The sequence below is a fragment of the Pecten maximus genome, unplaced genomic scaffold (genome assembly GCF_902652985.1).
Source record: "Pecten maximus unplaced genomic scaffold, xPecMax1.1, whole genome shotgun sequence".
Classification (NCBI taxonomy): domain Eukaryota; kingdom Metazoa; phylum Mollusca; class Bivalvia; order Pectinida; family Pectinidae; genus Pecten; species Pecten maximus.
This window is the reverse complement of record NW_022982533.1, coordinates 359-16,892: the sequence shown is the minus strand read 5'-3', so window position 1 is coordinate 16,892 and position 16,534 is coordinate 359. Positions and strand designations below refer to the sequence as shown.

General features: G+C 32.3%; 1 protein-coding gene across 1 annotated transcript; it reads right to left on the bottom strand.

The window, feature by feature from the left end:
- Nucleotides 1–7: 7 nt before the first annotated feature.
- On the bottom strand, nucleotides 8–10,976 carry LOC117320547 (receptor-type tyrosine-protein phosphatase alpha-like; the record flags this gene model as incomplete). The annotated part of the gene is given in 18 exon segments (XM_033875116.1): nucleotides 8–115; nucleotides 3,577–3,705; nucleotides 3,876–3,949; nucleotides 4,153–4,255; nucleotides 4,840–4,989; nucleotides 5,352–5,487; nucleotides 6,090–6,235; nucleotides 6,529–6,657; nucleotides 6,951–7,048; nucleotides 7,332–7,368; nucleotides 7,538–7,614; nucleotides 8,004–8,085; nucleotides 9,165–9,343; nucleotides 9,666–9,754; nucleotides 10,020–10,134; nucleotides 10,324–10,461; nucleotides 10,692–10,784; nucleotides 10,970–10,976. Coding segments are annotated over 16 exon segments (1,776 nt in total), but the record flags the coding sequence as incomplete, so codon positions are not given.
- Between the last annotated feature and the right edge of the window lie 5,558 nt (nucleotides 10,977–16,534).

Sequence of the window (16,534 nt, the reverse complement as noted above, 5' to 3'; positions counted from 1 at the left end):
AATTGACATCAGTCACATCCACACCGTTAAATTCGGTTGCAGTTCCCTTCTGTTTAACATTGAAATCTCCAATATCAATATCGACTCTGTCGTCAGGTATCCATTGTGTATCCTGCTAATCAAAAGTTAAGCATCATTAATTTGTATTTTATTGTGGTGTGATAATTGTCACTGATTTCTAAAGTATAAGTGGTGTTTATTTCTACATCATATTTTTACGTTTGTAGACAGTAGCAATCTAAAGAAAGAAAGGTTCAGACAACTGTAGATTAAGTATGTAGGGACACCCTGCCATTGCATATAAGCAGTTAAGCTTTTTACGACCGATAGTGCTTTATTTGTTTGCAATATACATCGTATCTTTCTTAAGCGAATATATATCGGAATTATAGATGTAAAGATAATCATCTTCCGAGTGTAGCTTGGATATACGTATACTTGATTAAATATATCGTTGATGAAATATATTAACGAAAATACACTAATAACATGTGGGACAAGTTTAAGTTACTAAACATAATTGATAAAGCAAACATTGATGTTGGCTACAGATCAGACCATTCTTTCATAACACTTGAACTTAGATTAAACAATTTTGTTAAGGGTAAAGGCCTATGGCAATTTAACAATAACCTTATATATGATCATGAGTATGTAAAAAAAATTAAGGATACAATTTAAAAAATTAAATTACAATATGCCTCTCCTATTTATGATAACAATATTATAAATATGAAAGATTCAGGACTTATATTAGGTATGAACGATCAATCTTTTTTGGAAACATTGCTAATGGAGATCGGGGGAGTAACAATATCTCATTCATCATTTAGAAAAATGTAAAGGGATAATAGAAAAAAAAACTAATATATGAAATAGAAAAAAAACAATTCATGGCTATCCAATGAGGAAATATATGAAGATAAAAAAGATGAAAACCTTAGAAAAACAAAGATGAAGGGAAACATGATTCGAGCTAAAGTAGCATGGCTAGATGAGTGGGGAAAACCATCAAGAAAGAAATTCTTGAAGAAATTAAAATTTCTACAAATCTCTTTATGCAGATCATTCGGACTCTATCAAGGATGTAAATCTGGATCATCTCTTAAACGGTTTGGACTTTGTTTAATTAAGTGACACACAGAAGAAAAAGCTAGAGGGGGAATTAACAGAAACAGAACTGCTATTTACTTTAAAAAATATGAAGAATTACACATGACCAGGTTCAGATGGTTTTACAAGTGAATTTAATGAACAAATGATAAATCTTAAACATTTCATTGTGAGATCACTAAATCTAGGCTACACCAAAGGGGAATTATCTGTCATACAAAGACAGGGTAAGCTAGACATTTCTTTAAAAATTGGAGGCCAATCACTTTGTTAAACGTTATTATAAATAGCATTAGCATGTATAGCAAATAGACTAAAAACAGTTCTCGACAGTATTATTTCTGAAACACAAACAGTATTTTAAGTGGAAGATATATTAGTGAAAACACTAGACTTATATATGACATAATTAATTACTTTGAATTAAATGATATACCAGGCTTTCTAATATCTATTGACTTTGAATAAGCATTTGCTTCAGTATCATGGAATTTCCTACATACACAAGTAATTGACTTTTTAATTTTGGAGAGAGTACTTAAAGACGGATAAAAACTTTATATAATGAAACATTTTCAGCCGTTACTCAAAATTGTACGCTTTCAAACTTCTTTAAGATACAGAGAGGCTGTCAACAAGTGGATCCGGTCTCCCAATATTTATTTTGGCTTATTGCTGAAATACTCGCTATTCTTGTAAAAAAACAACAAAAACACCAAAAGTATTAAAATACAACAAAAAGTCCATCAACTCACACAGTTTGCAGATGACACCTCAATAATCTTAGATGGATCTAAAAACTCATTCAACGAAACTCTAAACCTGTTTGATCATTCTAGTAAGATATCAGTTTTAAAAGTAAATAATGAAAAAACTAAAGTTATTTGGATTGGACAAAAGAAATTTAGTGCTGATGTCTACCATTAGATGATGGAAACTCAAATGGGGTGAAACAAAATTCAGTCTCCTTGGTATTGATTTTTCAATCAATTAAGATGATATGGGTTGATTATCTATTCCAAGACACTGAAAATTATTAAAACAACAGTTTAAATCATTGGTCAAGAAGAATTCTAACGCCTATTGGTAGAATAGTAGTTTTGAAATACATCATTATTTCTAAATTTAACCATTTATTCATATCTATCCCAACTCCTGACCATACCGTTATCCAACAACTAAATACGATATTTTTTAACTTTATTTGGCAATCATCAGCAGACAAAATCAAAAGAAATACTATTGTATTGCTAATTGAGGACTGAAAATGATTGATATATCTCAATTTATAATATATATAATATAATTGAAAACAATAAATGTTTGATAACATGAGAGACTAAGACTAGTAAAATGATACAATTTATAGTAGAAACAGTACTTTTTGGGGAAGAAAACCCTTTTTCATTGTCCTTAAATTGTCTAATTATGTATAATTTTATATATATTCTACGTCTAGGAAAAACAGCGACTACATTTAAATAGTTCTAATGAGTTTTTGAGTTCCAAATATGATATTGAGAAAAAATGTCAAACAAAAATGCTTGTATTGAAAACTTTGATCAGATATGGAGGGATTGGAAAGTGATGTTCGAAAATAAGTTTGGTTTTACTCATTGCTGTTGTCTGATAAATAAATATAGTACATGTGTACCAACCTACAGCTATCCATACAGTATAATGAAATATACCACATTGTAATCGACCAGTGTTTTGCAAAATGAAATTCGAAGAAAAAATTGTTTGATACAGCAGTTTAGTATGAAACAACAGTTGAGTATATGTGTTTAAAAATGATATGCCAATTGACTTATGGTGTGCATTGTACCTGTACTTGTGTGTGTAAGACATGTTGTATGCGTGTAGTTATTAGTATTATTTGATTGCTCTCCTTTTCCTCATTCTTCTTTTTTGTGTGTGTGTGTTTGTAATGTTTTTTTTTTTTTTCCATTTGGTGTATTTTTGTTAATTGTAACGTCTTGTCTTTACAAATAATTTACTCCTCATACAGGAATGAAACTGAAGATAAACAGTTAATTTCATTGTTTGGCCTATCAATGATTTGATTTCTTACTTTGTCATTCTATTCATACACATGCTTTAATTGAGTAATTTAGTATCCATATCAATTTAGCAAATTACTCCCCTTTGATTGTTCAATTAAAATGTTCATCCCAAATATTGCTACCTCTTAACCTTTATGATAAGATATCTCCAAAAATGACTATACCGTTATAAACATTATATACATATAAGTTATATTGCATGTACAGTATGAGAACCCTCCTGCGTGAGGACAATACTATTGTTCGGGGAGATAAACCCAGGGCTCACCAACCCTGCCAACCCATATTAAGTACAGAAGTGTGTATACAATTACTGCTTAGCCATAAGTGTATACAGACATCTGGGATATTTCCAGCTGGGGGAATAAAAAAAAGTTTGTTTTTAAATTAATATTACCAGCTCCTTTTCTTCCCCTAATATGACGATTGTGTCACATTGGTAGTCCATCACCAGGTTCCAAAAGTCAGTCCTGGTGTCGGGTAAAGGAAATTGCGTGGCTATATACCCCTGCCTGCCTGTGTAAGACTAAAACACACATTGTATATAATTTAATTATCTAACCAACAGATGACAAAATATTGATATACTGTTTTTTATTGTATTTGAAAACATAAACATGAGAATATACAATTCATGAAGAGTTTTATATACATTTATATATATATACTTTGGTTATAAACGAAATCATTGCGTACCTGTGTTATCACAGCATTGATATAGTCATTTCTGTTCGATGGATATGATTTGAGGAAGGCTCTAAATCTATCAGCTGAAAAAATAAAAATCGATTTGCTCATGATACAGCAAACTTATGAGCATTACTATCAAACTATTATATATACATATTCATTTCAGTTATTTCAAGTACACAACATCATATCCCTTGAATGTTTGATATCAATTAATCAAATCATAGTAAATTATCAAAATGAAATGTCGTATTGGATATGGCCGTTATACATTTATACAAACCTGCCAATATCCGCATTGTCCTATTTTTTACTTTATTTTCAGGAAGTGTAGAAGCTAAAAAGTCCTGTTCTAACTTGTAATCTGGCTTGAGATCCAACATCAACTGAAACCAGTTAGTACGAGATAATGAAAAGGCATGGTAATGGAGATTTGTATTTCCTCGGTTAATATATCAAAAACAATTGGAAAAATAAATAAAAATAAAATAAAATAAATGATATTGTCTTAATAAGATTTTGTTTTCAGTAGAAACCATTCATTTCTGATGTTTTTTACAGCCAACACACAAACGGAAGCAATATATACATCAAAAACTAGAAAACAATGTTTTACCGCTTATCAATTGCTTTCAGATGGTATGTGTTTGTAAGTATAGCTATTATATTTAATACCTCAGTAAGAAATTGAAAAATCAATGAACAAGTCTTATTCAGCTGTTATCTTTAATAAAATCAACAGTTTTGGTTGTCAATGTATCAAATAAATATAAGAAATAATGTTGTATCTCATTAAATGATTGATATCATTTTTTCTTTAAATGATACAACCAAACCTTTCTTCGGGAAAATGAACATATCTATATCTCGATTTTTATTTGTTTTATCAAACATCAAATACAGCTATTGATTTTATTCCATCGTGACTTCTAAAGAACCGACTTTGATATATATATATATATATGTATACTTTGAACTCATCCCTCAGTTGTGTCTGGTTTTGAGGTTGACCCGTAGTAGACAAAGCATGGTACTTGGATACGAACATTGATTTCGTTATCAGTGTATCTTGAAGGTCAAATGCCTCAGCCAGAATTTCATGAAGAGCGACGTATTGTTCCTGTAAAAGAATATAAACTTATTAGTTGTATAACTATTAACTGTTTAATACATATGATGTGTATAAATTATTATCTGTCTTATTATGCAACTTCCATTTCAAATTATTTAGTAAGCTTAGACCTAAATTGATCATTTCATTATTAAGCATCTGCTTTTCATCTGCTTTCATTAACTTTCTCTCTACATTAAATGTTCTTTCATGTACAGTACTTCTACTATTTAGATATTCGATCCATACTAGCTTTATATCAAAGTTGTCTCGAAGTGACAAAACGTTCCCTGTGGAGTAGGGGAGAGAGGCGGTGTTCATAAAACAGCCCGGACCTTATTCAGGAAAAATATGCGAATTTGATTCCTCACCTCTGTTTGAATCATGTGCATTCTGTCCTTTCTCATCATATTTACATAATGGCGGATGTTGATGCGGTCATATTTTTTCCCGAAATCTAACAGCGCGTCAAGGGCGATAAACGTTCCTGTTCTTCCAATACCAGCACTGCGAAAATGTTAAGTAGTTAAACACATGACGAGATACGTCTTATATCAAATCATACATAAAGTAGAGCAATCGAAATGTTATCAATACCAGATATTATTTAGGTTTGATCGTGTCATTCTTCAAATACTGAGGTGTGTTATATTTGATCTAGACATTAGCAATTTGATAGAGGAGTGTAATATCAACCTCAGAAAATGTTATATGTTCAAAATTACAGTCGATTATACAGGTCACTACCACTTTTAGAATTTGTCTACAAACAAGTGCATTCAAACCTGGTTATAATTCCGCCGGTTATGACTTGTCTATTGTGGTAGAAACAAGTCACACGGCTAGTGTTTGTTGGATATGATATTTGTTTCACTATCGATAATTAATTTTCAAAAGTTAAAAATGAAAACTCGCTAAAAGCCATATTACTGTTCAAAATCAATTTACTCAAATGGAATAATTAGCATATCCACAAACATTCGTTACATTACTATAACCATAACATTCTACGTAGTTCAGTGTCATTCATATACAATATCCATCATACTCAAAAGAAGAATACATATATGCATATAGCTTACAAAAAATCCCTTTGTTTTTTACCGTACCTGCAGTGAACCACCATCTGGCCAGGAAGTGTAGTTTTGTGCAGCTTTACGCGACGATGAAATAAGACAAGTTCTAACGTGTTCGGGGTCCCATGATCCGGCCAGGTGGTGAAATGAAACTGATGGATATCTCGCTTCTCTTTTGACTGAATTAAAAGAAGAAAAATCATCATAGATTAAATATGTATCATTCTAAGTTTGATTAATATATATATTATATATACGTGTTATTTTATCATTAGATAATAACTAAATTATGGCAGCTGTCTATTATAACCTGTAAGATAAAAAAAAATTGTTCTTAGAATAAGTACAGTTAACACATTGCACAGAAATTCTTTACAGAAACAACTTAATCTTTAAGTAATGTAGGTAGGTATGACTCGTGGTAATTGAAATAGGTATCTAAAATAGATACAGAACATATTTCAAGAGATACCTTTCGATCAATTAGTGTGATATTCCTGACAACGTGAGACGCATAATCTCGTTCCCTGTTCAGCATGATGTCAAATGTCTTTGTTGTCATGGAGTCACCTTCGTCTGGCCAGTACTTCTCACATTTGTCCTGTGATAACGTAAAACCGTCGTAAAACGCAATAATAATACTCTAGTGTTGCAATTTTCACCTTAACGACCACGTTATATTTCGCTCATTAGACAATAAGATTAAATGGTGGATGTCGCTATGAGACAGAGGACAGTTTGAAACACAAGGCCTGAAATTCCTTAACATTACCTTACTAACAGAAATCTCTAAACATATTTTACAATAGCAGAAAAGATTTTTGATGAGTATCTTGGTTGAAGAATTATACAAAGTATATCTCGCTCTTAAAAAGTATTGAATTGAAATAATACCTTTCGACTTTCAACTAGGTTTGTAAGCATCACTATCTTCCCAGAGTTTATAGTCCAGACCATCCTCCAAAAGTCATCGGTCGTAGATGGGAGTGGTCCTACCAGATATTTAAATGGTATATGATATAGTTATACAAAAAGAAAGCATACATATATTATAGGTTAGAATTATTGAAACATATAATGAGCTATAGCGAGATGAATTCATGAGTATCTGTATATGACTATAACTTAAGTCACATATATTATTATACACAAATGTGTCACTTGGGAAGCTGTTTCGTTGCCGACACCCTAACTATCATTTCAAATTGTGACTTAACCCGGATTTGACTTAGATTTGTAGCAGAATAGCAGATTCCTTAACGTAGCTACGTTTACCTTGAGTTGCAACATACACCTTCCTTTCTTCAACACTCTGGAAAAGTAGCATCAAATTGATGGGGTTACAATAATTACATGTTTTATTTCAGTTATACATCATCTTAATGTTTCCCATTTTATGACATTTCTATCATTTTACTATCGGTACTATCAAGCAAAGAATATTGGATTGTCCTGTTTATTTTATGGAAATTGATACTTACATCGATGTAGTTTGCGTTAATATAGTCTGAACTATTTCCGCCCGGGATTGTGTTAAGAATTACCCTTGAATGGTCATCTGAATAAAGTAAGCAGTGATAAGTTTGAAACAATATTGAATATATGTGTCATATCATAAATATTTTATCAATGGAATATAAAGTACTAGGAATGCGGATTTTGAATTAAGGTGAACAGGTAAATAATACATATTTAGATGAATTTAGTTACAGATACAGTATATACCGAATCATAACTGATCATCAATATAAAACCTTAGTCGTCTTTAGTCGGTGAGACTAAGGTTCAAAAGTGTAGTGATCTAGAAGTCGAGAACCAGAATAAAATGAACAAATGTAAAATACAGCGGAGACAGTCTTTCACCAATTAATCGATTTTAAGACTTTTAAAAATGTGAAATTAAACGATAATATGTAAGACAAATTGACTTTCTATATGAATACCTACATGGATATATGGCTTTGAATCTATTCTTCGACTTATTCTTCTCTGCAATCGCATGAGGATGAATTGCACCGACTGGAAATGCCTGTAAGAACGATATCAAATGCACGCAAGATTGGTTATATTCTATCTTTATTCACGTGACAAGCGTCCTTAATGAAAACAAAGTCGGTTGTTAAAAGTAGTTTAATACAATACTAAAAGTAGACATTTCTCGCTATTATCACCTCTTTCAGCTTCTAATTTTATCGTTGAAATTAATGAATAATCAATTAAATCCCGTGTTCCGCATCTATATTTTAAGTGTAACTATTCTGCTAATAATCAATATAAATTAGTGCGCTGTTAAAGCAGTTTTGTTCAATTGAAGCTAATTTGATTACCTTTCCGCTAATGTCTTTTTATGCATCAATGTTAGATACCGGGATACAACAACGACTGAAATAGTCACAAGTGATTCCTGATAGAAGTCATATAAACCAGCCGTCCAAGGAAAGCTGGTTAAAAACTGACTGTTGTGAAAATTTATGACTTACCTATCCAAGAGTATAAAAACCTTAAATACAGTTGAGACATGGACAACGATAACTTATATTGAAAATTATTACATAATTGATGAACAGTTTACCGCTTTAATTGTTTTGTCTCCCTTTCCAAATTGTAAACATGAAGACCCCATTGACCTTTTGTTTTGAGGCCCTTTCCTGTATGAAAAGTAAGTCCTTTGATTGATATGTGGGCAGTAATTGGCTCCCTTTGATTTATGTGAGAGCAGAATTTGACCCCCTTTGATTGATTTGAGAACAGTAATTGATGCCCTTTAATTAATGTGTCGGCAGTAATTGACCCCCTTTGATTGATTTGTGGGCAGTAATTGACTTTCTTAGATTGATGTGTGGGCAGTAATTGACTCCCTTTGATTGACGTGTCGGCAGTAATTGACGCCCTTTAATTAATGTGTCGGCAGTAATTGACCCCCTTTAATTAATGTGTTGGTGGTAATTGACGCATTTTCTTGTATGGGCAGTAAGTGACGCCTTCTTGGCTAAAAACACATAGGCCATTTCTTTTCATCCCTGTTCAAATATCCTATTCATGTGTTCATCTTTTACACAATAATTGAACTTTACATCATAAACACCTAATATGAAAATAAAAACATACCTCAAATTCCGAAATAAACTTCTTTTCTTCGTCTTCCATTTTCTCAGATATAAGTGTCTTCAGCATACTGACGGGGAACCCAACTGGCCCTTCGTTGTAATACACATTTTCAGGGTTTTCTGATTGTTCTGGCATACTTCCATCTTGAAGGTTAAGATAGACATGTCCTCCTGTTTCGTCTGAAAGAAAAGCCAGTTTTGTATACAGCGTTGCATATGTAATCGATTTAGTGTTGGTATACACAAACTGTACCTACCCCGTTATATCGTTCGGCTTAAGTTTATATTATTTCCTGATACATTGATAATGTAGTCTTTAGAATAGCCTAAACATACCACAACGAAATGTTCGTTTCAGATAACTAGATTCAAATAAAGCATGGTACAACATAGGATGCATCAAATGCCCTAAAACGTGTAAAACGTGAATTCAGCAAAATCACTTTCGTCGCAGAATAAGCAACGAATATTATAATGCTACACAGAAGCATGTATGTAATACCCGAGTGTCTGTTCGAGTTGTTTGAAGGATTTGGCCCTCCATATGCCACTGAGGGTGAGGATGCAGTTTCGCCGGATGTGGATGATTTTCTGATTGAAAAGAAAAAGAAAGTGAACACAATTTTGGATAGCAACGTTCAAATCACACTAGATATGTATTATACATGACTCAGATATATTGGCTGCTCAGGATATCGTGGCTATTGTGTTTTGGTATTGATGTTAGTGTCGTACTTGCGATTATGTGGTGCATTGGCGTATATCATAGCATCAAGATTTATGATAATAACAGTCAGTGTATTCATGCACTAGTCTTTAAGTCAACATTACGTCCACCTCGTTAAAACCCACTAACCGTTTGATTATGCAAACTACCGCAATGATCACAATCAGGCCGACGACTATTAAAACGCCTCCGACTCCAACATATGTGCCAACATTGCTACTGTCATCCTCTGTCTGTTTCTCGGCTGCAAGTGACAAAAAAAAGCATTCTGTGTGATTCAGTTTGCAATTAGATTTAAACAAATTTAAAAGTTCAAAGAGTACTTTATTTGTCTTATAAATGTCTTATTAAGGTACATATAGCTATCGAGATGTGAGATGAAGCTTAACAATCACGAAAATGTCGTTTAAACAAGAATTTTGGTGAACAATACCTTTGACTTCACACCGTTGACCAGTCCAACCCATTTGACATGGTGTTTCACAATGACCCGTGTCTTTATTACAGCGCTGGCCAACACACTGACCACATTCCCGTGAACAAGAACTACCAAACATTCCATCAATGCAACCTGAAATCAATAACTGTGATACTATTAACGTGACATTTAAAAAAAACACTCTGTAATACGACTTAATTTGATTTCTACTATGACTGAAACGGTACATTTGGGAGTGGTGGCTATGAACATGTCAATTAAATTTTGAGTAAAAAAAAAAGAAATAATTACGAAATATATTAAAACGTCAGCCTAGTTTCTTAAGTAAGAGTACCAATAGATAAGAGCGATCGAATCGTTACCTAAACACTGTTCTCCATCCCGGGTACAACTTGTGCAGTTTCCCAAACAAGGCAGTTCACATCTGTCTCCATATCTACCGTCAACACATCCGTCTGTATTGTATATTTCAATCAAATTCATTAAATAAACAAAACGATCGATTTTCACGTGAACTTAAAACAGTATTTCAAAAGAAACATTTTTACATAAAATAAGTTTAAATGTGCTATATATTCATAAATTTGCAATGCATAGACGGAAATGAGCTGATAACAACGATATCAGGAAAAGTAAATACCAGTGCATTGGCCAAAATAATTATAATTCGCATAAATGATCCAAAGTGCACATTATACAACCGATTATTATACAAACCTATACAATTCCCAGTATCCTTATTACAAACTTTACTTCCACCACAAGATCCAGGACATGGAGATAGGCATTGGTTTCCGTAATAACCGTCCTTACAGTCTGTTGAATTAAGTACAATGATGAGCTTTTAATATAAAATGTGATTACCAGTGTTTAAATATTCGACTTATATAAAGATGATCACTTTTATAACAACATAAGAACAATATTTCAATATTTAAAATTCCATGACCGCACACCAAAATAAAGGAAACTCGTGTTCGCAAGTGCTAGCAAATTATTTTTCATCGATAACATTTGCTTTGAAAGCTAGAATGCATCGAGATAGATGTGCGATTCTTCTTTTTCAATATTAATGTTTTCAGTCAAATCCTTAAGGTCCTGTTAACTGACAAATACAGCTATCAGAACCAACGGTAGGGATATTTGATAAACCGCCTGTTTTATTATTATTATTATTGGCTGAAGATTATTTGTTATTTAATAATTACGACAAAGAAAAGCGAGGCATCCCCCGCAAAAATATTTTTCGAAACTGTTAGATAAATATCACTTTTTTCCCGAGTCTTCACATTTTCTAAGTTTATCAAAACACTGATTATACACGACAATGGGGGATAATTAAAAGCTGATCCGGTATATCTTGTTCTAAAAATATAATAAACAGAATGTCTAACAGTATCTTCATTAATACCAAACATAGTTCACTCGTCTGGTTAATATTTTGCCGCACACAATGTATATTTGGTATTACTGAAGATACTGGTAGATATGCTCTATTCATCCTGGTGTCTGAATGGTAAATTATGAAGAACTATGTTAATGTAATAATGGCAACTAAAAAAGTTAAGCTTACTCTTTTTCAGAAATAACCATGTTAATCTTGGACAAGTCATGGAATTTCCCCCGTTCTCTAAAGCTTTGTGTTGCGATGTGTTTTTAGTTTTTATTGTCAAAGGATAGATAATAGTTTTGCAATTCGCGATGCTGCCAAATAGATTAGCTCAACAAATCAAATAGTATCTTTTTTTTTATCTCTAAACCCCAGTTTTCCTTTTGTTGGGGGAAAATTCTAATTGGCATGACAATGCCGTATGTGCGTATTCTTAATGATATTTATGCAATTTACGTACCCGTATAAAGGTGCTTGTAAGAACACAATTTTCATGTACTTTTCATAAACAACGGACTATCACACTTCACATATCATACAACCAATTACTAAACAAACATGTCACATGGCCTATGAATACAGGTAGTTACATAACTTTTCTAGATTGATAATTATATATAAGTATTGCCTCTTATGTAAAACTTCAATTACAATTTAATACTTGCATTACTTGTATCAACCATGGACATGGTACACAAACTACTAATTACTATACAAACCTGTACAGTATCCATTATCCTTCCCACATACATTACTGCTACAGTTAGCAGGACATTGCATGCTGCATCTCAACCCGTAAAAACCGTCTTGACAGTCTGTAGATTAGTAACCATTGATGAATTTTCAGTAAAGTCTTTTATGTGTTCATTTTCAAATAATTCAACAAGTTCATCAATACATACATATTATAATATCAAAGATGATATATATGTATGGCAATACAACAAAGTTAAGGCATAATAAGTATAAATGCACTTGCACAAGATGAGTGATTCGCAAGTGAAAGAAACTTCTTTTTTTTTTCTTTTTTGAAACTTGCTTTGAAAAGATTAATCAAATCACGGTATTGTCCCTCAAGCGAAATAATAACTGAGATATATACCCTTATAGCAGCTACTTTTTCTTCAAACAAATTATTGTGATCTTGAACTTGTGAGTCTGAACCTGAACAGGTGCCCTTGAACCTGTTGAACTTGTATTGTTGCAGTGCCCGTGTAAGGGCTGACCAAATGATAATAAATGATTGTCGGTAGTCAAATTATATGGGAGCATTAATTAACGTACTTTTTAAGCTATGGTTTCCTTTGTTTCCTCGTTGATAATTAAATATAGTTTTTTTATATTTAAAATAGATTAATTCAAGAAGGGATGGAAAAGTTAAACCTGACATCAAACAAAATTTCAGTACCCTAGTACAATTATAAAGAAGTTAAAGGATGTTTTCAACGCAACATTTGCACCAAAAACTTAACATTGGTTTTTGACATAAATAATCTAAGTAAAAAAAATTAAAGAATTTATTTTCTCTAACTCTGGAATATATATATATATATTTATATTGCTCAACATAAACCTCCAAAGTATCAGTACACTAGTACACGTATAAAGGAGTTTACTGACGCCTTTGAACACTTGCAACCATTGCTGGGGTGACAAAATCGACTCTTCCTGTCTTCACGAGGCGAGTTTATAAGAGATAGAAGTAACAAAAATATACTTTAAATTATTTCCAGACACCTGTGTACTCAATAGTACTCCACAGCGACACATAAACACAGACCAATCAATTTGGAACACGAACGAATAGATATGAGTGGACTCTTAGACAAGGAATATCAAAATTGAAATTCAATGAATATGTTAAATCAGTATCGATGATAATATTATAGACAAATAAGCAATAAAAAAGTAGTTTCTAGTAACGTATACCAAATGAGTGATAATTAAAATTACCATGTAAGTGTTTCATATGTTTATGCGTGATAATCTGTTGATCTGGGTGTCTGAAAGATGAATTATCAACTACTGTGTAAGTGTAATGATAACAACTAATGGTATCATACCGAAAGGGGCAATAAAGGAGACGAACAAAAGATTGATTTACACGATGATCCATGAAAATGAAGAAGGAAAATAGAAGACCAATGAAAATGTAGAATGAGACCAAGTTGTCTTGAAGGTAAAGTGTATCCATTGTCTATCGGCAGCAATCACCATATCAATTTAGGACAAGTCCAGATATTTTCCCTGTTTTCTAAAGCCCTGTGTTGTGATCTATATATATACATATATATGTGTTTAGCAATCCGATCTTAAGAAACAATGTGCGAGATTGTATGGTGATTTTTTTTTTAATTTGTTTATCTATTAGTGGTGTTGCCAAATAGATTAGCTCATAAAATCAAATCAGATTGAATCTTGTTATCTGTAATCCCCGGGTTCCCATTTTGTTGGGAAAAATTCTAGCCGAAATGACAGTCCTATCTGGTTTACTTAACAGGTGAAACCTCTTTACAACGATCCAGTTCTAACTAATTTCAGCATACATCAAATACGCTATATATCGAATAAATTAACATAGCGAGATTAATTTTGTTAGTTTTTTAATGTCATATTTACTAATTAGTACGATGTAGGGAGCAGATCATAACAATAATCAGTGTTTAACAGATTGATCACAAAAAACATTTCATCAAGTCCCAATGTGATACAGGATCAATCATGTTCCTTCGCTCTTAGGAGGAAGAAGTATACGTGCTTACAAAATTACTTCATTACAATACGTTTTTATTTTTCGATATTTGCTGAATAAACCGTATGTTTATAGCCCTAACAATACAGAAACACATTGGTAGAATACCGAATATGATCCCATAATACAGCAGGAGTTTTCTACGTTCTACTGTTACCTCAATGATATTTATCTTTATCATGATAGTGTAGATTTTGTGTTCGATATCATTAGATAAAAGTTGGATATCACAGTAAAATTAAAACAAATATCTGTATAACATACCTAGACAGTGTCCAGAACTAGGGTTACACGGGCCGCCCCGACAATTAGAACAGGTTTGGTCACAGTCTCCAGATCCGTATTTCCCTACTTCACATCCTGTAACATAAATAGCAATATTATAGTTTTCTTATGATATATCTAACTTCGTTTATGATACATTTAACTTACTTTATGTATTTATGTGTCAGAAGAATAGTTGTTTACATGTGATATTTATACTTTGTAAAGATAATACATTGTTTAACCCGTATAATATTTCTCTCGGACATGATAATGATGTTATAAGGATTCTCTATAAACATTTTAATAATCTAATTATGAATGCATCAAATGCTGGTGATTTTTCATTAATCCTTCATGATGAAGATTAAGGAAATAAGGAGGTCTCTATGTGATTTATGTTTTGAGTGGATATCTATATTCAGAGTTATTCCTTTGATAACCTCCCTTGGAATACTGTCAGTATGTTATGGATAATTGTGCTGACTGACATTTCAATGACAAATTGTCAGTCCACATTATAAACATTGTCTGACAAAACGGAAAACCTTCTCTAATATCAAATAACTAGAATAATATCTTTTTCATATTTGGTTCAAATACGTATTTTTGTAGAAGTTTTAGAAACCACAATGAAATGACTTTTTGTTTAATTTTTTGTTTAACATATATAAATTACGTTTTTTTCTAGTTTTTTTCTTGAGATTTTTTACTTAATGTTTGCTCGGGTTCATGACGTGGCGTTGCATAAAAGCGACAACAAATGACTACAAGGTACCATAGTACTATATAACATGCGCTCAATACTATCCGGATATGATTTATTGCTTTATTTAACATTTAGCCTTTTAAGGATGACGGTTTTCTGTGTATATTTCTGTAGTGTGACATAGTTATATGTTTTATTCACTGAACATATGTCAAACAGTCTCGTCGTAGTCAAAATGCTGTGGTTGTATTGTTTCCTGTGTTTTCTTTTGACAAAGACCTCGTCATTTTTTTTTTTTTTTTCAAAGTGTCATAATCAACGTCTGTAATTTACGTAAGTAACCTGCATCAAATAACAGTAGTTTGTGCGGATCTAGTGGCCCTGATAGACCAAGCTTTTGTAAATACTTACGTTTTTATAATAATTAACAGACTATTTACCATACACCAGCACTTCACACAGTTCCAGAAGGGCGTCATCACTATACCACGATTGTCGTTTAGATGATTCCCTGTGGTTGTATATCGTTACGTACTGTGCTGTACCATTACATTCACTGTGGTTGACATAACTTTGGATTTCGTCAACACTCTGTGATTCATCGATGAAACATCGATCTTCACGACGTCTCTCGGTTGTGTTTGAAAGATACACCTCGTATCCAGCAAATCGGTTTTTCCATCGAGCTGTAAATAAGATGACACTTTTCTTTATAACTCTGAACTCGTTTGATTATCGAAGGTTGTAACGATCGCATTAAACGCTTTAAAAGACCCAAACCAACAAAGAGATTGTGGTGGGGACAGAACAATTATCAGGTCCTTATATGATGACATACGAGATATTATTTAGTCTATAGATGAGGTGATGATATTAAAATAAATAGGTGTAAGAATGATTTTACTTACTGCTAATTTTCATGTTCTTATCATTACGTAATTATTTCTCTGTCATAGACCTATGCAATACGAATATTACTGGCCAGCATTATAAATCAATTTGAATAAAAACACAATCCTACTCCAAATATTTTCTTCTCTATAATATATCTCGACGTTTTCTATGGTGACTTCTTTCTGTAGGTCTACTC